The sequence below is a fragment of the Pleurodeles waltl genome, chromosome 11 (genome assembly GCF_031143425.1).
Source record: "Pleurodeles waltl isolate 20211129_DDA chromosome 11, aPleWal1.hap1.20221129, whole genome shotgun sequence".
NCBI lineage: Eukaryota > Metazoa > Chordata > Amphibia > Caudata > Salamandridae > Pleurodeles > Pleurodeles waltl.
In genome coordinates this window covers 901,452,493-901,476,840 of record NC_090450.1, presented here as the reverse complement: position 1 = coordinate 901,476,840, position 24,348 = coordinate 901,452,493, and the positions used below count along the sequence as shown (strand labels likewise).

Genomic DNA, 24,348 nt, shown 5'->3' with positions numbered 1-24,348 from the left:
CGTTAACAGCCAGTATTGGTGAGGAAATGGTGATAGGGGATGGGACCAACTCGCTTACTTTACTTTGTTGTAATATTGCAGGCCTTCAATCAAAGGCAAAAAACTTGGTAGGAATTCATATCTGCATATGATGTTATTTGCTTGCAGGAGACATGGGTCAATGGACCCCTTTTATTTGGATGGTTATTACTCTGTTCATCAGCCTGCCATTCCCTCCCTAGCGGGTAGGGCAAGTGGGGGTCTTTTGGTTCTCGTCTTCTTACAACTCCCCAAAACGGAGGCATCTTTAATCTGGTTGTCACCATATTGACTGAGAGAAGTAAGGGTATATTGCTAATAAATTTTTATAACAACAACCCATGTGAGCACCTGACGGGACGTGTTAAGGATATAACAGATCTTCTGGACTCCTGTGATAAGTTCCAGGATAATGAGTCTATTATTATATGGGCAGGATATTTTAATATGCCATTATGTAACCCGGAAGCCTTACATGGGTGCTGTACCCCCTTTGAGAATAGAGAGAAATCATTTTATTTTGTTCACACAAAACAAGGTGAAGTTTTAAATTCTTTTATCTACAAATTTGATCTTGTATACGCAAGGGAAAAGGCTGCCACACTTACTGAAAAAAGTAAGAAGAATTCCAAAGGGAGTATTATCGATTATATCCTTATTAGCTCCTCTGATTTTGATTTAATTTCTGATTTTAAGATAATACTGCATTGTGCTAGCGATCCTAATCCTCTATGTAGTAAACTTGCTTGTAATTTAAAATTAGCATCTATTAATAGAGAATTGAGAAGGTATTTTGCTTTTAACAAAAATTCTGGTCTACGTATGAAATAGGAAAAGGCTGATCCTAAAACCTTCAATCAGAAAATCATTGAACAAAAATTGGCCTCCATTAACATACGCTTGCTGCAACATCAAAATCATGACCGATTAGCATTAGAATTTGAGCACCTAAGCCATGCTATTTCAGAGGCTCTGATGGCTGTTAGAACCTCTGGGGCCCCAGTAGTTAGCCGATGGTTTAACTCTGCTTGTTCTACTGCCCACAGAGATCTAAACACAGCCCTCAGATCGATTCCTTTCTCCCGGGATTTAGTTAGAAGGGCAAGGGGTCATTATAAGGCAGTCTTGTTAGAGAGGAAAAATGAAATCAGAAACACAGCATGGGATGAGGTTTTGGTAGCCACCGAATTGAAGGATACTACAAAATTCTGGAGGGTGATAAACCATCCTTATTTTATGGATCAGGATACTAAAGATGATGACTGTTTGATACCTGAAGCGGTGTGGGTGAATCATTTTACCAGAGTTTTTCAATCTGATAGTGAAATTTTTTCGGAGGGGGATGAAAGCAGTGATAAGAGACCTGTGGAATCTAACTTGAATAAAATAGACTTGTCTTTTGAGTTACATGAGGTCATTAAAGCAATTAATCGATCGAGACCTGGGAAAGCATCGGGCCCAGACAGGGTCCCTGTTGACCTCTAAGCCTATGCCGGACTTCTGGGACCCTTTAATTACAAATGTACTGAGAAGCGTAGTAAAGAGTTATATTCCCCCCTCCTGGAAATTGGCCCTTATTATTCCAATTTTTAAAAAGGGCGACAGGCAAGACCCAACTTGCTATAGGCCAATCTCTCTTATTGATTCCACTGCTAAGATATTGGGGAGTGCGATTTTGGAAGAATGGGCAGCAAAGGCAAAGATCCTCTCCGCAATCCAATATGGTTTTAGACCTAGTTTAGGTACAGTGGAACAAGTGTTGAACCTGCACCGTACACTCAGTAAATATGTTATTGCTAGAAAAGAATCCATCCATTTGGCGTTTATCGATTTATCAAGTGCTTTTGACTTGGTAAATAGAGCGAAGCTCTGGTCAATTATGGAATCCCCAGGGGGTTGACCGGAATCTTCTAGAATTAATTAAACGATTACATACTGATTTAATGGTTACAGTGCAGTATGGTTTGCATGGTGAGAGATCCTCCTCTTTTCCCTCCAGGAGAGGTGTTAGACACAGCTGTATTTTAGCACTGTTCTTATTTTTGTTATATATTTATGGACTTTATGATTTTTTAGTTAAAAAAAATGAAAAGGATTTCCCTAGAATTGGACTGAGACATCCTTCTGTACTTTTGTATGCGGATGATGCGGTTTTAATTGCCTGTACAGCTAACGGACTTCAAGGTCTACTGGATCTCTTTCTATTTTTATGCAAGATCTAGATCTAAAAGTAAATTTTACGAAAACACTTGCCATGACTGTTGGCCCCCGAAATACTAGATCTAAAGCAATTCACTATGGGTGGAAACATAATAAACAAAGTCAAAGATTGTTGCTATTTAGGTTTGCTAGTAAGCAAGCTCCTCCATGTTATGGAATTCCCATCTAACTATTAAGGTCCAACAAATGGTGAGAAATTCGGAAGCAATTATTCGCTTTGCTTGCAAACGAGGCCATAGGTCAGTTCATCAAATTGTTAGGCTTTATAATGCGAAATGTGTATCAGCAACTATTTATGGGGCGGGCCTGTGGGGCCAGACTAAAGTAGATTCCCTTCAACGCATAGAGAATACATTTGTTCATAGATTATTGCTGGTACGAAAGAATGTAGCAAATATTATTTGTTAGGAAGAACTGGGTTTATGGCATATTGAAGATTTGATTGGTGTTACTCCTCTTTTACTGTGGTTGAAATCTTGGTCTAATTCCGCATCTAGTCTGGCACAAGATTATATGACTGACTGCATTCAACTAGACAATTTTATTAGAATCCCATGGCTTACCTATCTGCAAACTACATTTCGGAACATAGGCTTGGAGAGTATGTTCACTCATTCAGAGTCTCTACCTTCAAATGCTAAGGTTTTGGTCAAAACACGATATCATGAGTATATTATGAATCTGAGATTACAGGGGGCTCTGAATTTGAAAACCTTTGATTCATATGTTCAGATCTCAACTACGTTTCTGATGGAACCTTATTTAACTTGGTTACCGAGATCCTCATCTTATTCCCTTCTTGTTTTATTTAGATTAAATTTGATACATTTTAGAGTGGCCTTTCCAAAGCAATGTAACTGGTAAAAAGAACTTACATATTGTCCTTGCCATACCACTTCCAAGCAAAGCACGTGTTACTTTCTTTTATTCTGTTCACTTTATTCGGCTCATAGATGTACTTTTATACTACATTTCTTACGGAAATTATGTATTTTCTCCTATAAAGAGGCACTGAAGTACGTTCAAAAACTGCCATCAATTCAAACTTGCTATTCTGTTTTAAAAAAAATTAGATCAGCCTTTGCAATCAGGAAACGATATGAACTGGTGGAAGCAGATGTTTATTAATCAAAAATGTAATTGTATTAGATTCTATTTGATCATGATGTCGCTACTGCATGTTAGGTATCATCTTTTATAGGAATTTTGACATTCCTACTTGTAAATAGTTTTTTTCCTGTATTCTGGAATTGTGAATTATGTCTGTTGAATATTGCTTCATATTTAATGTGACTGTGTTTTAATTTTTTTACTTTTATGGCATTCTGCAGAATAAAGAAATTTGACTTTGTGTAGAGGGGAGCTGGGAGTACTAAAAAAACCACAGAGGTAAGTAATACAGGAAGATTGCAGACGGGTGTCGGTGCGGGATTTCCACCAAAAGGCCTTGGCAAAGGCAAACTCTAGGTTAGTGGAAAAGAGGTGCTGCCGGGGAGCAGCAAACCCCAGGAGGATTGAACCAGGAGGGGGAGTCACAGGGGAAAATCAGCATCACAGAGAGTCCACAGGAGCAGAGGCAGCACCCACAGGAGCCCCACAGGACAGAGACCGAGAAATCACAGAAGCAGCCCATGCAGCACTACTAAAGAGGATCCCACGCTGCAGGAGCGCCACACAGAAGGCTGTGCTTTGCAGGATGGAGAGCTGGTGGCTGGAGCTACACGCTACCTGAAGATCCCTTGGAGGAGAAGCAAACAAGCCTTGGCAGCTGGAAGAGACGCGGTACACATGGGTGCTGTCTTGCGTGGGAAAGCAAAGGCTTACCTCCACCAAAGTTGGACGCCTGTCAGAGAGGACCAAGAGGACTATTCCGGACCAGCATCCACAATGCAGGATCCACATAGCTCAGCAGGAGAGGGGATCCACGCAGCCAGTCGCCGCTTGTCACGGGTGCCTGCAGTTGCAGGGGAGTGACTCCTTCACTCCAAGGGAGATTTGTTATTTTTGTGCAGGCTGAAGAGTTGCGGTCTTCTGAGGCTGCACAATGAGGAAATTGTTGAAAAGCTGGCCGGAGCCCTTAAAACAATGTTGCTGAAGAATCCTTTCTTCTTGGAAGCAGCTTGTCGGGTCCTGGAGGTTGCAGTTACAGTTCCAGAGGCCAGAAATCAAAGTGAAGGTTGCAGATGAGTCCTGCTGTAATCTTGCCAGCCGAATCTGGGGACCCCACCCAAGAGAGAGACCCTAAATAGCCCTGAGAGGGGGATTGGTCACCTAACCAGGTAAGCATCTATCAGGAGAGGGCTCTGACGTCACCTGCCCAGCCACTCAGATGCTCCCAGAGTTCCCTGCCAACCTTGCAAACAAGATGGCAGAACCCAGGGACCCTCTGAAGGAGCTCTGGGCACCACCCCTGGGGTGGTGATGGACAGGGGAGTGGCCACTCCCCTTTCCATTGTCCAGTACCGCACCAGAGCAGGGACTGGGGGTCCCTGAACCAGTGTGGAAGGGTTTATGCACAGAGGGCACTAAATGTGCCCTTCAAAGCAAACCAGTGGCTTGGGGAGGCTACCCCCCTCCCATGCCAGTCACACCTATTTCCAAAGGAAGAGGTGTTACCTCCCCGTCCCGAAGGAAATCCTTTGTTCTGCCTTCCTGGGCTTGATCAGATCAGGGGGCAGGAGGGCAGAAACCTCTCTGAGGCGTGGCAACAGCTGGGCTGCCCAGAAAACCTTCTAAGACTGGTAGTAGCAATGCTGGGGGATCCTCCAAGGAGCCGCCAAAGTGCATGAAATCATACTTCCATTACTTGCAACAGTATTGGGGTATGATTCCAACATGTTTGATACCAAACATGCCCAGATTCAGAGTTCCCATTATGCAGCTGGATATAGGATAGGTAGTGACCTATGTCCAGTACACAGCTAAAATGGCATCCCCGCACTCACAAAGTCCAGCAACATGGATCTGGAGTTTGTGGGGTGACTTGTAGTGACCTGGTGTGATGACCTGTAGTAAAAACTGGTGCATGCACCTATTTCACGCAGGCTGCAATGGCAGGCCTGCAGAACCTTTTGCAAGGGCTCCCTATGGGTGGCAGAATAACTGCTGCAGCCCATAGGGATCCCCTGGAACCCCAATGCCCTACCTAGTTATCATATACTAGGGACTTACATGGGAGGATGGGGGGCTGTATGCCAATTGTGGGAAGAAACCTTACCAGCAACCAAATTGAGAGCAGAGGGCACGGTCACTGGTGTCCTGGCTAGCAGGACCCTCGTGAACACAGTCAAACATACTGACAAACAGGCCAAAAAGTGGGGGTAACCAAGCTAGAAAGAGGCTACTTTCCTACAGCAAGTCTTCCTCAGTCATATTTGTAAAGACTGTAATAAACTCTTGATGCTCGTATCCATTTTTACATTTATTTTTGATCTTTGAATTATTGATTATCCATTTTGGGAAGAAAACTGTTGCATTTTTAAATTTGTGTTTGCACATTTAGATAACACTGTAGCATTAGATCAGGCTCTCACCAAGTATTGAAAGCTAAGGATATACAAGTAAGGAAATAAACTAATCTGAGTCTGGGGGGATACAATGTTGGTCCAAATATCTGGCCCCACTGCTTTCCAATTCTGGGCAAACCTCAGTTTGTGCAGCGATCGGAATTACAAGTGATATGAAGTTTTATCACACTAGGTAAATTCAGTAGTCTGCAGCCTGAAGAAATTGCAGCAGGTCAAACCTTATAAATATTCTGGGGGTGGGACATATAACTGAATGGTCACTTACCAGTAGGAGTAGTTTTGCAGCCTGAAGAGTTTTCTGGATTCTCATGCTGTGCATTATTCCACCATCTAGTGGATGCGACCGGAATTGTCCCCCCCTCCCCCCTCCCCCCTCCCCCCTCTCCCTCTCCCCCCCCCTCCCACCCGCCTCCCCCTCATCCCCCTCCCCCCCCTGCCCCCCCACCCCCCCTCCCCCTCCCCCTCCACCCCCCCCTCCCCCCCTGTTCCCCCCCCTTCCCCTTCCCCCCTCCACCCCCCCTCCCCCCTTGGGGAGGTCGGTGGGTCACATGTGAATCCAGAAAACTCTTCAATCTGCAAAAATATTCCTACTGGTAAGTAGCCATTACGTTTTGCAGCATGAATCCTTTTCTGGATTCACATGTTGTGCATTAGATTGTGTAGCAGTTTCCCCTTTATTTGGGTTGGTTGGGGTGAAATGATGAGCTTGCAAACAGGTGCTGTAGTACCTTCTGTCCCACTTGGGCTTCTTTATGCATTTGGACATCCACACATTGTTTTGTGAGTGGAGATACCCATCTTGCCTCTTGCCAGATAGTGTCTATGGGCACATCTGACATGAATGCTAGTGTTGCGCCCTTTTTCCCCATTGAGTGTACTTTTGGCAGGAGAGGTAGGTTTTTGCCAGCTGATGCGTAGCATGTTTGGATTGTCTTCACAATACATCGTGCAATAGTCCCCTTTGTGAAGGGGGATCCCTTACTGGATTTGACTTTTTAAACAAACAGTTGGTTCCCTTCACAGAACTGCTTGGTCTCTTCTAAGTAGTGTATCAGTGCCCTCCTTACATTGCAGGTATGTAATTTTCTTTCCAATTTTGTTTGTGGGTTCCTAAAGAATACTGGCAACTGGATGGTTTGGTTGATGTGGAATTTGCTCACCACTTTAGGTAGGAATTGGAGGTTTGTTCTGAGAACTACCTTATCTTTGTGAATTCGCATTTATGGTTCCTGAATTGTTAGCGCTTGAATCTCACTTACTCTTCGTAGCAATGTGATAGCTATCAGGAAGGCAGTAAACGTCAGCTTTGTGCATGGGTTCAAATGGTTCTGTCATCAGCTGCGTCAATACTTTGTTTAAGCTCCACATTGGGGTTGGAGCCCTTCTTGGAGGGGCAATTCTTTCGGGTCCCTCTAGAAACCTCCATATAACAGGTGCTCTGAAAATATATTTTTTTACATAATGCTCCCCAGGTATAGGCCACAACTGCCGCAAAGTGTACCTTGAAGAAGAGTAATTGATTCTGCTGTCCAGCAGGTCCATAAGATAGGTTATTATTGTTTCTTGTCTAGCTATTGCTTCTAGGGTATTATTCTCTGTGCACCATAGGAGGTATCTTTTCCATTTTGATGCATAGCATTTTCTTGTTGTTGGTTTCCTAGCCTTCTTTAGTATCTCCATGGTTTTAGCTGGTAGGTTTAGGTGTCAAAATTCTAGATTGAGTGTTGCTGGTTCCGGAACACTCACCCATTTTAAATTATGGGTAGGTCCCGTTCCACCTTGATCTTCATCATCTGTCCCTTGGACTGTTTGAGTAGGTTTGAAAACCATGCTTGTCTGTCCTTCTGAGGGGATATTAGAATGAGGTTAGTCCCTGGTTCCCTGGCCTTTTCCAGTACCTTCGGTATAATGGAAATCAGGAAAAGCGTAGGCCAATCTCCCTGACCAGTTTAGTGACAGGGCAGTCCCCTTTGACTGGTGGTAAGAACCTGAAGGCGAAGAGTTAGCATTTTTTGCTTTCTGCTGATACGAACAAGTTGATTGTTAGGTGTGCCCCAAGTCTTGAAGATTTTTTCTAGGCTCTTGTTTTATCTCCCATTCATGTATGCTGCTTTCCTGTCTGCTTAGTCTGTCTCTATGCTGTCCCTCCTTGGTAGGTGGACTGTTCGTAAGTTGATCCCTTGTGGTACTTCCATATTTCTTGGGCTAGTTTGTTGTCTAGCCATTTCTGGAATGGTAGCATGTGGTTATGAGGGGGATGCATGATGCCATCATGCCCATTAGCTTCATGACTGTCCTCACTGTCCGAGGTCACCCCTTCTGGTAGAAGAGAGTTTGCTCTGCGATTGCCTGAACTCTCCTCTAGGTAGGAGAAGCATGTGCTTTCCTTGCCTCCCGTTTGGCTCCTAGGAAGATCTTTTCCTGCTATGGTTTTGGGGATGATTTTTTTTGTAAGTTATGCTGATTCCTAGCCCCTGTAGAGTTGTGATCACTCTTTGGGTAACCCTTCGCCATTTTGCTTTTGTATGTGACTATATTAGCCAGTCGTCCAGGTAGGGGTATGCGTAAAACCGCTCCTACTTAGAAATGTGACTGTGGCTAGGCATTTTGTCAAAACCCTTGGTGCTGATTTTATTCCAAAGAGCAAGACTTTGAATTGGTGGTGAACCCCTTTGAGTATGAATCTTCGACATCTTTTGTGTGCCTAGTTTACGATATGTGCAGATAGGCGCCCTAGAGGTCTATGGTTGCCATGTAGTCTCCCTTTTGCATGAGTAGGATTACCTACTCTAGGATCGTCATTTTGAAATGTTTGGTATGGATGAATTTGTTTATGAATCTGAGGTCCAGGACTGGCCTTAGTGTGAGGTTTTGTTTTGGCACCAGGAAGTAGGGTGAGTGGTTTCCCTTGTTTAATTCCTCTTGTGGCACTCTTTCTATTGCTTGTTTTTGCACAAGTTCTTTCACTTCCTTCTTTAGCTGTACCATATCTGTTCTCTGATATCTATTTTTCTTTGGAGGGTTCAGTGGTGGTCAGTTTGAGAGTTCTATACAGTAGCCATGGCGTACCACAATTAAAACCCAATTGTCTGTAATAATTTCTTCCTATTGTTGTGGGTGTTGTGCTAATCTGCCCACCACCGGTGTTGTGTGTAGGCTTCAGGGCATTCCTGAGTAATTTGGCTGTTCCTCCTCCTCTGGGTGGTTGACCCCTTGCTCTCCCCTCTCCTTCGAAAGGGCTGTCTTGTGGGGTGTTGCCATTGCTGGTACCCTATCTGTTGGCCAGTTTGCTGAGTACTCCCCCTTTTTAAGGGGGGGGGGGTAATTTGCTGCAGCTGTTGCCCTGGCGCAAAGGTTCTCCTTTCCTTCGGGTGGGTCTGCTGATAGTGTTTCCTCCCCTTCTGAAACTGCCTCTGTATTGTAGTGCCCACATTGTCTTTACTGTTTTGTTGTCCTTTTCGATCTGTTGCAAGGACTCATCCACCTCTTGGCCAAATAAGGCCTCTTCAGTGAAGGGCTTGTTTATGATGAAGGCCTGTACCTCAGGCTTGACACTGGATGTTCTGAGCCATGCATGTCTCTTTAGGGTTGTCCCTGTCCACATTTGTCTGCTGGCTGTGTGGAGGCATCCAGCAGCGATTTTAGGCAGGCGTTGGTCATGGTTTTGCCTTCATGGATGATGGCCTTTGCCCTTTTCTTGTCCCCTTCTGGGAGGGCGTTGGAGTTCGCTTAACCCCATTGTGTTGCTGCTTCCCTCTCTATCTTTCTCCCTATTATGTCCAGCCTCTTGCTTTATCTTTCAAGCAGGAAGCCTGTGGAGGTGAGTTCATTGCCCCTCCTTCTTGCGTTGTGACGATGAGAATCCGCCACTGTGTTCCCTTGGATGTATTTGGGGTCCTTTGGGCAGGGTTTGTATTTTTTCTCCACTCTTGATGTTACCCCCTTTGAAGGCCTCCTAGCCCTGGTCTACTATGCTAGGAAACATGGGGAGATAAAGGTTTGCCTTGCATGATGGCATGAGGGATTCCAATAGGAAGCAGGAGTCTTGCTTCTCTTCTTCTAAGTGTACTCCATATATGTCCGCTGCCCTCTTCACTAGGCTGTTGTAGCATATGATTTCATCACGGAAGGCTTCAAGTGGTAGCTGTTGACCTCCTCTTCTGGGCTCTCCGTTTCAAGGTCATTCCAGTCACCCTCGGAACTCCCTGTTGCTTCCTCCCCTTCGGGCCGTAGAATTCCTCTTTCACCTCTTCTTCATGAGGTTCGGGGGTTGCCGGTGCCTCGAGCGGAGTCTCCTACTCCTTCATGTCCATGCTTGTAAAGGGTTTTGGTGGAATTCTGAATTGTTTTAGTGCATCGTTGAACTCATTTTTTCACTACAGGAGCGCTGCCATTGTCTTGTGTCATTGATGGTCGTTTCTTCAGCGTTGCTTGTTCTTCCTCCAAAGACCTCTGGGTTTCTTCCCCGTGGAGGGTTTTCCCTGTTTCCGTGCCCAGCCTTCTTCGGTATCCCTGGTCTAGGATCCGTGGGGCACTCTTGTTCATGGCTGGCCTTCGATCGTTGCTTTCTTGCCGATGGCACTCCCTTGTGGTACAACTTCTCTGGGATTTTCTCCACCAATTATTTCAGCAGGCTCTTTACCTTTTCGTGTCTTCTTTCAACGTCCTTCGTCAATTTCTTTGGTGGGCATTTTTTCTTGGCGTCTCCCCTCAGGGAGTTCAATGTCCGACCCTCTGTGGGTCAAATCTGCGCCTCCAGTCTGTTCTTCGTCGCTAGATAGGCCTAGTTCCCTTAGCGACTCCTGATGTTTTTGGCACTGCACTGATGCGTGGTGTTGCTCTCTCTGCCTTCGACATGCCAGAGAGTTTTGGGTACAAAAGCGACACAGGCCTCGCAGCCCTCGTCCCTGTGGTCTTTAGCAGGCAGAGGTTGTAGATTTTGTGCAGGTCATGCTGGGCAAATTTGTGGTGGCAGTTTGGGCAGAATTTAAATGGGGGCGTTTTCCATGACCCCTACCTTGCTTCAGTCCCCTGCCAAGTATGGATTTTGTCGGCATCCCAAATTGGGGATGCGCTCTCCTTCTCCTGGTCGCTCATCACTTCCCTCATTCTGAGAGATCTTCCCAAAAAGAAACCTTGATTTCTCTTGATTTTTTTCAACATTGTCTGAAACTTCAGAGCTCCGCCTTTTGCTTCCAGACCCAACGGCGGAAAAAAAAGAATCTGAAGAGGACTACTACGCACAGAATCTTCCGGGCGCCATCTGACGTCATGTAGGGGACGACCAAACACCAAATGCTGGTCGATGACATCCAAAAGAGGGGCAAAAAAAAAAAAAAAAAAAAAGAGAATTTTAGACCCAATCACTACATGGTGGAATAATCCACAGCATCTGAATCCAGAAAAGGATTTATGCTGCAAAACTTTAGGTACCTTTTTAATTTTCATCTTATGTTTTAATATTTAGTTAATTAAAAAAGCTATCCATCATCCAATCATGATACAGAAGGGAGGGAAAATACTTAAGCCCTAAAACAGTTTAGGACAGAAATATTAGTATACGTAAAAAAAGGAGTCTTAGAAGGATACATCTGCTATTTTCTAGATGAAGGAAGCCTGCTGATTAAGCTTGTCATTCCACTTAACTGACCCATTCAGCCTTTAAGGATTGCTTTTAGCTGCCATTAACTAACCCACAATACTTATTCAGCACACCATCTTACTTTTTCAGTAAAAGTTTTCTCGAAAGTGCGTTGCATTCTGGCCACTTTCTGAGCTTCTTGTACATAGCCATGCATTTGTTTTCTCGACTTTGCAGCTCACTTGTTAACTTTTCTGAAAAGCAAAAAAAATAACTTAAGAACATGTCCATTAAATATGTTAATTTACATAAACATCCCTCATATGGTTTACAGAGAAGCGAAGTTAGAAATCAAAATCTGCAAAAATTCACAATGTGCAACAGGTAGGTAAGGTGTCATAAAGCAGCCCACCATCAAGGCTCAAATGCAGGTATACAGATCCATTCTGCTAACACTACAGATAAAAATAAACATTTTCGTTTTTTGCACTGAGGTACCCTTAGATAGGTAAAAAGCTTACTGTATTGGGGGGGGGGGGGTGATGGGTCGTGGCTGGCAAGGTGGCCGCCTGCCAGCTCTAAACGGGAGCTACCCACCTTCCAACAATATCCTTCATCATCCTGCCGCAACACCACTGATTTCAGAGTCGGCGAGGACAGCAATTGCTGCAGGACACACAGAGGTATACTCCTCTGCCTCTGGGAAAGCCGGCAACACCAGAGCCGAGTTCACCTGGGGGAAGGCAAGGCAATACACTCTTGGTGGGAGAGGACTTCAGAGCATCTGTGTGATGGACCGTGGACTGTTGCCGGTCTGCTGCGGGTAGACCCTGGGCCATGGGTGCTGGGGAGCCCGCTCGGGGCTCATGCAGTGGTTGAGGTGTGCATCTAAGGCTGCACTGAAACCAATACCACGGACATGGCTTCAGCGTTTGCAGCTGCGGCCACAATCTAAGCAGCACGTAGGACTCCTCTTACTGTGGACTAACACAGCGGGAGATGCTGACAGACGGCGGAGGCTCGCACAGTGGTGGAGCTGAGCGCTCAGACTGCAGCCTTCACAACACAGTGAAGACCTGCTGAGGAGGCCCGTGTGGACTGAGCACAACTCTTTGTTTTTGTTTTTTTAAACCTCAGCTGAGATTGTGGGAGGCCTTGACAGGAGGTACTGCAGCCTTTGTGGACAATACAGAGCCTGTGAGTGAGGGCTCAGAGGCCACTTTAGAGCCCCTTAAGGAGGGTATTGGGCACAGCTGAGGGGCGGCTCCTGCCAACTGGGGATCTGGGTCCTGAGGGTACCCTATCCTCCCCTGATTTTCTTGCCCTACAAAGGGACTGCTCTGCAGAGGTGTGGGCTTCTGGAGACCAGTCGGCAGCCTGTTGACTGTGTGCGCCTGCTTAGGGAGCCCAACAACACCAGCAACTTCATTGCCCTAGCTGCCAAAAGCCAGTCACGTGTGCACTGCGGGGGAGCAGACACTGGTACTTCCGGAGTGCAGCAGTGGGGTATGATGCTCACTGGCACATAGCAACACTTGAGGGACGTCACTGTTGAAGGATGCTGAGTACTTGGTGAGGTGAGGGAGAATGAATGGTGGGTTGCGTCGCTGTTAGGTTGCTTGCCTTGCTCCTGCATACCTGGGGTGGGTGTTCATTGGAAATCCTGGTCTATTTTGCTATTGGGCCTGCAGTTTCTGGCAACTGATCTGCCCACAGATATTGTAACTCGGGGTGAGCAAAGCTTTCCAGCTGAACCTTCTGACGATTAGTTGGGGAACCACTTGCAGGATGAGCAAGGACATTAATACACCCAGTGACCACCAAACACACAGGGGGTGAGGGGTCCATCTCAGGAAGGTGGCAGAGCGCTCCTTGGAAACAGAACAGCAGGTCCAAATGCTTCAGAACAAGGTGAACAATCTTTGTTCTGCAGTTGCCATGTTAATCACGCAGACATCCAAGTTGGAGATGCAAGCCATAGTCACTCCTACTGCAGTGATCTGTGCTCTGTGGCTTTCCCCAGAGTGTTGTGGGGGATGCCGCCAAATGATTTCTGGAACAATGAATCAGACGTGTGCTATCAGGGACTGCCCTCTCCACGGTCTTTGTGGTGGAGCAGTTGTGCTGCCTCTCCTGCCTGGGCCCCTCTTCCAAACAAAGCGATGGGACTTACCAATATGCTCCTCCTCCCTGCAAAACTCAAGGTACTCCATGATGGGTGCTCTTATTTCTTCACATCCCCAGAGGTGTGGGACTGGTCAGAGGTCCAGGAGGAGGCCGTGATACTGGCACTGGTGCTGAGGAGGCCATGAGAGTGGTCGCAGGTTCAATTCCAGGCGGTCGGGGGGAAGATAGTGGTCTGCTGGAACGAGTCACTGGATGTGGAGAATCAGGTTGCAACGAGAGGTGGCAAGAGCAATGGTGGAGCTGGTGACGTCGGCAGCCTCAAATGAGAGCGCCTCAGGAGTGGTCAATGACACTCCAGAGGGGAAGGTGCCTTGATTCCCTGATGTTGCAGAACTTGGGACTCTCCCGACACGAACGGGGCTGAGAAATAACTATACTTCTGATGGTGGGGGTGCACATTTGATCTCTTCCTCTTGGACCCCTTGGACAATATGGTCCCCGTCGAGAACTGGGCTTGGGAGGGGGGTGGGGGGGGAGGAGGACGACTTACCCAGGGGGAGGCTTTCAGGGTTACTGGAATGAGATGTTTTCTGAGTTTTTTGCAGCATAAAGTTGATTGGGCGCTAAATCACGTGTCTACAGTGAAACATGATGGGCCAGTGGGGTTGGGGGAAGGTCCCCGCTCTTGAGGGGTGGGACAGCGGGAGACACTACAGGATTCCCATGGGGTGACATGTACGTATGGTGACAAAGAATGTGCGGGCCTCAACAAGTTTGTTAAAAGGTACATAGTGAATGCCTACCTATGCAGGTTGGGGTTTCACGTTGCTGAAGAATTGCAATTTTTTCACCAGGAATGGAATCTATGTTGGATTTCCTGGCCCTGCGATACTCAATGATAAGAGAGTAAACGATAAGTTGATAACTCTGAAGAACCATGTTTACTGTTTTTATATATACTTGGAATGCAGTTTTGATGCAAGGTCTGCCAAGAAAACAGCACAATGATATACTCTTGCATGCTAGCTTGAGCAATATATTAAGACATCTATCTCCCTGTGCACATATGGTTTATCAAAGTGGAACGTACCCCTGATCATCATGTGGCACACGTAGGCCATCATTTTGTAACTTTTGTAACTGTTTTGCCTATTTGACCTTATATACAATGTTATGAAATCCTAGCTGGAGTTTCAGTTGTAATATTCAAGAAATTCATCAGGTGGCGAATAATGATTGGACAATATATGTCACGCCTGGTTACGCCTTTGTGGTTTTTATGGATAAAAGATTGTGTTGAAGTTCTGCAAATTGGGACTCTTGAATTTGGCTCTGCAAGTCACAGTAGCCGTGTCACATTAAAATAAACTTTTTTTTATTTTTCCTGGCGAGGTCCTGTCTTTGATGTTTCCAGAGTCTTGAAGCATCTACATTGCCATGTTGCAGGAGACATTCATTTGAGGCAGAGGCTCAGAAGCTCCAAGAAAAGAGGAGAGGACAGTTTTTCTCCTCCGCTTACTCCAGTTATGCCTGAGGGGTCTCCATTTGGATTGCACCACAAGTTCCATTTTGGGTTTGTAGCTTAAGGGCTTATGTTGAACGGGATTTCCTCATTGTCCATGGAACTTTAGATCGGGTGGAGGTCTGTCTCCTTAACGGGCAAGCTCCTAAGACAGATGAAGGCACTTTTTTTTATTTTTTTTTATTATTATTTAAAAAAAAATGTTTTAACAGTGGTGGAAGGGGAGCTCATGCAAGTAAGTGGGAATGCCAATCTTATGGAGCGGTGACTAACTGTGTGCTGTACGGCATGCTGGACAGACACTCCTCTGCCTGGCACTAAGCCACACATGACAGCTAAGCTTGCAGAGTTGAGGGACAAAGTGGGCTGCAGGGATATCTAGAATGAACTGCATCTGTCAGCCAAAGTATTTTCTTGTTACACACAGGGCGTACAGTTGGTTGGACAGATTTCTGGTGACTGAGGCGTGTGCACTGTATGTTCGGAAGGTTTAGTATCAGTCCCAGTTTGTCGGCTCATGCACCATTACTTCTGGAATACGGAAATTACACTGTGAGGCCAGCAGTCCCATTGTGGAGTCTCCACCCTGAGGTACTGCAAGATCCGGTATTCCATGAGGAGCTTCATGAGGTGCTGGCAGAATACTTGAAATCCAACTAGGAATCCACAGCATGCCGTGGTACAGAATGGGGGGTTCTAAACATTGTGGGTGCAGGGCGACTGCCTGTCGAGAGTCAGCGGTATCGGACGAAGGCTACAGAGGGACCTCACCAAGGAGGAACAGGCTTTGGCTCATCTCTAGCATTGGGAGCCTAACCCACAAGCAGACAATGGGAAACTTGTTGTAGTGCACCATAGAGTGGTGGAAATGTGGGACTGACTGACCACCTACACCTGGAGGAAGTACTGGCAGAGACTCCATAGAGAGGAAGATAAGTCGGGCTGAATATTGGCCTGGCTGCTCCAGGGAGAGAGGCCCTCACCGCTGATACTGTCCCTAGTTGCTCCGAACAGCTCTAGGGTGTCTGGCCAGATGGGGATAAATACGTTACTCAGGTCTCACGTGGCAGCAGTGTATGAGTGCTCGACTGTTGGCGAAGATAATACTGGGGATTCTGTGGGGCGCCATGGCCTGACGCCGATGCTGTGAGATGCAGGTAGCGGCACTCCTGGCTGAACTATCCCATCTGGGCCCATTCTTCCCCCCATAACCTGCCCCCATCCCAACATATCACAGATCTGGCCCCCGCAATCACCCTGATGTCCAGAGAATGAAGTCTGAACGTTTGAAATCCCCTCCTGGTTAGTAACAGGAAAGGCCACATTGCATTCGGCATAGCAGTCTTCAACAAAATGGCAGCCAGCAGAGGCTTGGGGCAGGACAGAGGTAGATCAACGGTGCTCTACTACAAAAAGAGGATATCAGCACAAAGGGACCGGGCCCTGATACCAAACATTGCAGAATTGCCACACAACCAGACCCAGTGACTGAGTTGGTTGCGAAGGACTGGGCGCCACTGAAAGGTCTGGAAATGGTGCCGGATGGCAAGAATTCATAAGGCACTCATCTTGTGGGACTCCTGGGTACGGCACAGCTTGCTGCGGCTGGAGGCCCATAGGTGTTTGAAGCCTTAAGTGTGTGGAGGCTCCTGCAGGATCAATCGTGGCTGGGCCATGAGCATGAGCTGCGGAGAGGGCCTGTATCTGCTCCACTAGCTTGGCGGCTGCTGGTTAGATGAGCGTTAGGCAGCTCACTTGCAGATTCTGCCAACAGGTGAGCGTCTGAAGCAGCACAAGTAACTGCAAGACACTGGACCTTTAACCGGTTCTGTGCCGCAGACGTAATTGTTACGTCCTGCGGCACAGTGCTCGTGTGCCCAAAACATAACCACTATGTCCTGGGCACACACACCCCCGACAGCCCCCGACCCCCCCACACTCCCCTGTGATGTCAGCACGCGATCGCGCGCTGACCATCACAGAGGCCTCCTCCCATGCGATCGGAAGAGAAATGCTCAGCATTTCTCTTCCGATCACGTGGAGGAGGCCTGAGAGGCTTCAAAGGGTAGGAAATGAATTTCCTTCCCTTTGAAGTCTCTCTGAGCATTTTAGCAGCCGGATTGCGAAGCGATCCGGCTGCTAAAATGCCCACTAGAAACCCGGGATTTATTTTATATAATAAATTGGCATAAGGCGAGCAACCCTGGGGGGGGGGTCAGAAACATCTAGGCACCAGGGATAAAAAAAAATTGTAGTTTTTTTTTTTTTTTTTTTTTTTTTTTTTTAAAGAGGTGGGGAGCGACCCCTTAGGCAAGGGTTGCTCCCCTGGGAGGCAAATTTATTTTAGCCCATTTCTGTCCCCCTGGGGGGCAGATCAGCATATTTTAATTAGGCTGATCTGCCCCCAAGAGGGGCAGAAACCACTAGGCACCGGGGATTTTTTTGTTGTTGTTTTTCAGATGGGGAGCGACCCATTTCGTATTTCAAAAAATTGTAGTTAGACCATTTCGCCCAATCTTTGTTAGGTCAATCTGCCCCCAAGGGGGGCAGAAACCACTAGGCACCAGGGATTTTTTTTTTTTTTTTTTTGCCAATGTCACGCAAGGGGAGCGACCCCTTAGCCCAGAGGGGGCAGAAGCCTCTAGGCGCCAGGGATACATTTTTTGGGGATTTTTTTTTTTTTTAGGTGGGGAGGGACCCCTTAGGCAAGGGTCGCTCCAGGGGGGTGGGGGACAGGGTTGGATACAGATCGGCCTATTACCAGGGATTGGTGTGTGTGTATGCGTGTGTTTTCTTTAGAGGGCAGCCCCTTAGGTAAGGGTCGCACCCCATGGGGGCACATTACTGTTGGCCATATCTGCCCCCCATTGGGGACAGATGGGCCTATTTTTGGAATGCCCATCTGCCCCCAAGGTGGGGCAGAAAGCACACCAGAGGCCAGGGAAGTTTTTTTTTTTTTTCAAAAATAAGAGTGTGGGGTATGGCCATACTCCCACCCCAAATAAATGGGGCCAAAGTTGTTCTGCCCACCAGTGGGCAGATGGGGCAATTACCTCGGATCCACACCCCAGATGCCAGGGAATTAAAAAAAAACCAAAAAAAAATTGGGGTCGTGGGTATCAACCAGTATGGGCCTGGTTACGCCCCCACCTCAACTGAAGGGGGAAACAGTCTTTCAGCTCTTCCCTGCACTCTAAAACATCTTATCCCACAGCAAGCAAGAAGACATTTGATTATTTTGGGTTTTAGTTTTACATTTGGGCTATGAGAGCTTGGCTTACTCTCAAAATCGTCCCACTTGGAATGGTGAGGGCTGCACTTTATGGACTTTGGGACGCTGCCATTTAGAAAAATCCACAAGACCTTGACACATCTGAAAACTAAACATCTGGGTGATTCCAGGGTGGTGTGTTGCACATGCACCCAGCACCACTGTTGTACCCTCAATCCCCTGCAAACCTCCAACTTTGCTGGAAATCACACATTTTTCCCACGTTTTTGTGATGGAACCTTCTGGAATCTACAGGAATCCACTAAATTCCTACCACCCAGCATTGTCTCATTTATACCAATAAAAATGTTGCTCCACTTGTCAGCCTAAAAATGTTTTTTTGCAAACTGCCCTTTTGGACACCCTTTGGTTCCCCCACAATATAGACATGTTTTTGGCTCTTCCCTTTCACAAGCACTAGGCCCACCTACACAAATGAGGTATCCAGGAGACTGAGGGGAACACTGGGTGGTATGAAATGTGTACCAGTGCGGTGATCCCTCACTGAAATGTGGGAAAAATGAGATTTATTTTTAGCTACATTTGAGGTTTGCTGAGGATTCTGGGTAAGAAAACATCTCACTGGACTCCCTCGGTTGTCTAGTTTTCAGAAATGTCTGCGTTTGGTAGGTTTCCCTAGAAGGCTGCTGAGCCCAGGACCAAAAACGCAGGTGCCCCCGCAAAAAACAGGTAGTTTTGTATTTGATAATTTTGATGTGTCCAGATAGTGTTTTGGGGAATTTCCTTTCGCTGGCAGTAGGCCCACCCACAATTCAGAGATGTGCAAATAACCACTGCTTCTCAACACCTTATATTGTGGCCATTTTGGAAATACAAAGGTTTTCTTGATACCTATTTTTCACTTTTTATATTTCTGCAAATGAATTTCTGTATAGCCAGTATAGAATAAAAACCCATTGCAAGGTGCAGCTCATTTATTGGCTCTGGGTACCTAGGGTTCTTGATGAACCTACAAGCTCTATATATCCCCATAACCAGAAGAGTCCAGCTGACGTAGCGGTATATTGCTTTAAAAAATCTGACATTGCAGGAAAAAGTTACAGAGTAAAACGTGAAGAAAAATTGCTGTTTTTTTACCTCAATTTCAATATTTTTTTATTTCAGCTGTTATTTTCTGTAGGAAACACTTGTTGGATCGACACAAATGACCCCTTGCTGAATTCAGAATTTTGTCTACGTTTCAGAAATGTTTAGCTTTCTGGGATCCAGCATTGGTTTCTCACCCATTTCGGTCACTAACTGGAAGGAGGCTGAAAGCACAAAACAAATAGTAAAAATGGGGTATGTCCCAGTAAAATGTCATAATTGTATTGAAAAATTGGGTTTTCTAATTCAAGTCTGCCTGTTCCTGAAAGCTGGGAAAATGGTGATCTTGCCACCGCAAACCCTTTGTTGATGCCATTTTCAGGGGAAAAACCTTCTGCAGCCCTTTTTCCCCCAATTTTTTGAAAAAAACTAAATTTTCACTGTATTTAGGCTAATTTCTTGGTCTCCTTCAGGGGAACCCACAAAATCTGGGTATCTCTAGAATCCCTAGGATGTTGGAAAAAAAGGACGCAAATTTGGCGTGGGTAGCTTATGTGAACAACAAGTTATGAGGGCCTAAGCACAAACTGCCCCAACTAGCCAAAAAAAAGGCTCGGCACAGGAGGGGAAAAGGCCTGGCAGCGAAGGGGTTAATACTGCAGAGCACATGAGAGGGTAGACTTACAAAGGCAGGAATATCAGGGCTCTTTTTTGTGGCTTTAAGATTGCAGGGCACATGGGAGAGGAAAGATACAGAGGCTAGAGCACCCTTCCAGCTATGGCAGGGCTGGCTGCCCTGGGGTTCATGAGTGGGGTGCAACTTACAGCAAAAGGAGCGCATGCACAAATCCTACTTATCCCAGCACCCCGGCATATTAGTACTAAGTGGATGGTAGTGAAAAGTTCCATGAGTAGGCTCTGGGGTGTTCTCCCGGTTGTTGCACTGCACGAATCACCTAGGAACTAGCACTTAACAACAGAACAAAGACTAAGGGCATGCACAGAGCAGGAGAAGGGCCCCCACTGCCTTTTTGCCTGAGGCATCTGAAGGGAAGGTGAAGCAACTTGATTATTGAACCTTGCCTGGCAGCTTAAACTACTCACTGGACACAATTGCTGAGTCCCTCTACAGGGATCCCAACTTGCTTACGGCCACCATCACCCTAACCACAATGGACAAATAATCCAAAAAGGAGAACAGGAAAGCAAAACCCACTATGCAGGCAACAGCCTTGACTGTAAAGCCCATGCACAGAGGCCGCCATGCTACAACCTTGGACACTATCCTCCAAGCCATAGCTGCATCACGTGAAGCTCTTGAGCTTAAAATTGACACCAAGCTGACAGACCTGGAGCTCAGGTGCGACAATCATTGCCGCTTGGCTGAGAGAATTAGCACCACATAAAGGAGGGTAGACGACCGTAGCCCCAATATTACCAATATGCAAGAGAGGCTTAAGGCATTAGTACGGAAGGTAGAAACATTAGAATTCTGAGCAGAGGATGCAGAGAACAGGGCCAGACGAAATAACATCCATATCATAGGAATGCCTGAACGGATTGAGTGCCCTGGTGTAGATATGACCGGCTTCCTGGCGAACAGGCTTTGCAATGAGGTAGCACTGGAGGGCCTTTCCTCATTCTATGCATTAGAAAGAGCTCAAAGCTTGACAGTCAAGCCCCCATTGCCAGGAGCAGGCCCTAGACCGGTAATAGCCAAAGTATTGCACTTTGAAGATCGTAACCATATTCTGGCCGAAGCCCGCACAAAGGGGAGCCTCACTGTGGAGAATCAGAAAAGAATGAGCTTCCCTGACTTTACAAGAGAGGTGCAAAAGCAACAGACCTCCTTCACAGAAGCTAAGAAACTACTTAGGAAACTGGGGATAAAGTATGCCATGGTGTTCCAGGCGCAGCTTCGAATGAGACATGAAGTCCTCGCAAAGGAAAACAACTGCAGGAGCGCAGACCGGCCCGTCCTGCTCGCAGGCACTGCAGGAGTGCCAGAAAGTGGAGGAAGAGGTGGCAGCCCTTAGCGGAGCGAGATCTAATCCAGCAATGGAACTGGAAGATGCGGAAATGGAGGACTCTAACACAGATCACACTTCGCTCTCCTCACATGTCTCAGGAGTTTCCTGTCCGCAGGTGACACCCAGTACAACGGATGAACTTATTTGAGAACTCTATACTCGACACCAGGTAGTGCGTGGTAGTGAAAGAAAATGTTGGATGCTGATGGGACAACAGAGAAAGGCCCTGCTCCTAGCTGGGCCTTTCCACCTGCAGTCTGGGCTGGGATACATTATTTTGCCCTGGATGGTGAGAAGTGACGCAAAGAGGCACCTGCCTGCAGGCACCTCCCTCTGCGACAACTGTACATCTGATTGGGTGAAAGTTGTACGATTGATGGTTGGTTTGGATGTGGAGGCTTGTTGTTCTTATCCTGGGGCTGGGGAGTTGGGGATTTGTATTTTGCTCTTGGGGGACATTTCCTTGCACTATGTTGCCTCCACAAATTCACAGTTCGCACAGAGGTCTGTAATCACTAGTTTCCACTCAAGTGAGTGGAAAGCAAAAGTTCCAGCCATGAGAGAGCTTAAAAAGACACTGAATGGTGGGTGGGGTTATTTTGGGGTCCCCACTAACCTAGTGTGGGGACCCAGAAATGGGTACATATAAAGAGTACCTCCTGTTGAACATTTTCAAGGTGGTCCAATTGTCCTGAGTTATGAGCAAAAATGTTTTGTAAAAAAGAATGCCACGCAAAACATTATGGGGCCAGTTTCCCTGAGTGCAGTGAATATTGTAGTAACGGCTCTCCCGCTTTGATGAATCCAGGTTTTTTTTTATTTTTTTTAAACTAAAGCATTTACCAATTACAAGGGATTTTTTAAAGCCATAAAGCGCGAACGGGAAGGACAAACTGAAAGGATGGGGAGTAACCACCAGAGCTGCTGACTTTGGAGCTGCAAAATCAGGTTCGAGTCTCAGCATTTGCTCAACATCCTGTGATTCTGGGCAAGTCACTTAATTTCCCTGCGCCTACCAAAAATGAATATGTCCTTGAGTAACGTGACTTGTGCTCATGTAAAGCACTCCAAAACCTTTGGGTCAAGTTTGCACTATATAAAACTAAACAGTGTGAAAAATGTGACGCATGCTCTAATACCTTTGAACGAGATTGCACTGGTCATGATCTATGGAACTTCAAAGCGTCATGGAGCAAGAAGGGGAGAGTCAAAAGAAACAAACATTAGCAATGCAATAGGTCTCACATCCGCGAGAGTTAGAGCTACTAGCGTTGTAAATGCCTATTTGGACTTTTCTTGCCTCATAAATTGGCCAACCCTGCCTCATAATTTGGTCCTTTTTCTGCCACATAATTCCAGTGACCCTGTATATAACTAAAGCACTTACATTTACCTTCTTCCTCTATCCACAACAAAAATGTGAACCATTTAAAGCATCTCTAAGTAAATATTTTTTATTTATGATTTTTTTAATTACATTACGCCGACAAGACCTAATAAAAATGAGAGAGGAATGGAAATCCAAAGGATGCAATGAGGCCTACAGGAAGATTAACAAAAGGAAATAACACAAGCATTGTCTCAACTTTGGGGCCTATAGTCTATGCCAAATGGGGCTAGTCATGCTGCACAGCATCTATGATTTTAAAAAAATGAAAAAAGGTCTATAACATGTCTGGCCATGATTTTGTAGGCGCACACAGGGAGAATGCCTACCCCTATAAAATAATGAAAGTACTTTTTTTATTATGTTTTCCGATCAAAATTGAATCAGTAAATAAAAGAGAAAAAAAGTAAGGGGGAAGCAAAACAGCTGAATGGACAGCAGAACAATACAGATCGAGGGATGGCAGTCTTGACATCTGTGAAATAGGAGGGGGAAATGAAAATGTCACTTACCCAGTGTACATCTGTTCGTGGCATCAGTCGCTGAAGATTCACATGTTGTGCACAGCCCGCCATCTGGTGTTGGGTCGGAGTGTTACAAGTTGTTTTTCTTCGAAGAAGTCTTTCGAGTCACGGGACCGAGTGACTCCTCCTTTTGTCTCCATTGCGCATGGGCGTCGACTCCATCTTCGATTGTTTTCCCCGCAGAGGGTGAGGTAGGAGTTGTGTTGTAGTAATAGTGCCCTTGCAATGGAGTGACTAAGTATGTACCTATTTAAGGTTTAAATAATATATTTACAAATGTACAAAGCTTAAGCTAACTTCCGAACTGCTACAGGCTCCCGGGGAGGCGGGTGGGCACATGTGAATCTTCAGCGACTGATGCCACGAACAGATGTACACTGGGTAAGTGACATTTTCAGTTCGATGGCATCTGTCGCCGTAGATACACATGTTGTGCATAGACTAGTAAGCAGTTATCTCCCCAAAAGCGGTGGCTCAGCCTGTAGGAGTGGAAGTAGTTTGAAATAAGGTTCTTAACACGGCTTGACCTACTGTGGCTTGTTGTGCAGATAGCACGTCTACACAGTAGTGCTTGGTGAACGTGTGAGGCGTAGACCATGTGGCTGCCTTACATATTTCGTGCATTGGAATATTTCCTAGAAAGGCCATGGTGGCACCTTTCTTTCTGGTTGAGTGTGCCTTTGGTGTAATGGGCAGCTGTCGTTTTGCTTTAAGGTAGCAGATTTGGATGCACTTAACTATCCATCTGGCTATACCTTGTTTTGATATTGGGTTTCCTGCATGAGGTTTTTGGAATGCAATAAATAGCTGTTTAGTTTTTCTGATGTTCTTTGTTCTGTCAATGTAGTACATTAATGCTCTTTTGACATCTAGTGTATGTAGTGCCCTCTCAGCTACGGAATCTGGCTGTGAGAAGAATACTGGTAGTTCTACTGTTTGATTTAGGTGGAATGGTGAAATAACCTTCGGTAAAAATTTAGGATTAGTCCTTAGGACTACCTTATTTTTGTGTAGTTGGATAAAAGGTTCTTGTATTGTAAACGCCTGAATTTCACTTACTCTTCTTAGAGATGTGATGGCGATGAGAAATGCAA

General features: G+C 46.0%; 1 protein-coding gene across 2 annotated transcripts in view; it reads right to left on the bottom strand.

The window, feature by feature from the left end:
- Nucleotides 1-24,348, bottom strand: part of NAA25 (N-alpha-acetyltransferase 25, NatB auxiliary subunit) — a 561,072-nt gene that overhangs the window by 439,762 nt on the left and 96,962 nt on the right. For both annotated transcript variants that reach the window (XM_069214819.1, XM_069214820.1), the window contains exon 8: nt 11,489-11,600. In XM_069214819.1, the coding sequence (XP_069070920.1) occupies nt 11,489-11,600 (112 nt within the window). The remainder of the gene's footprint in view (nt 1-11,488; nt 11,601-24,348) is intronic.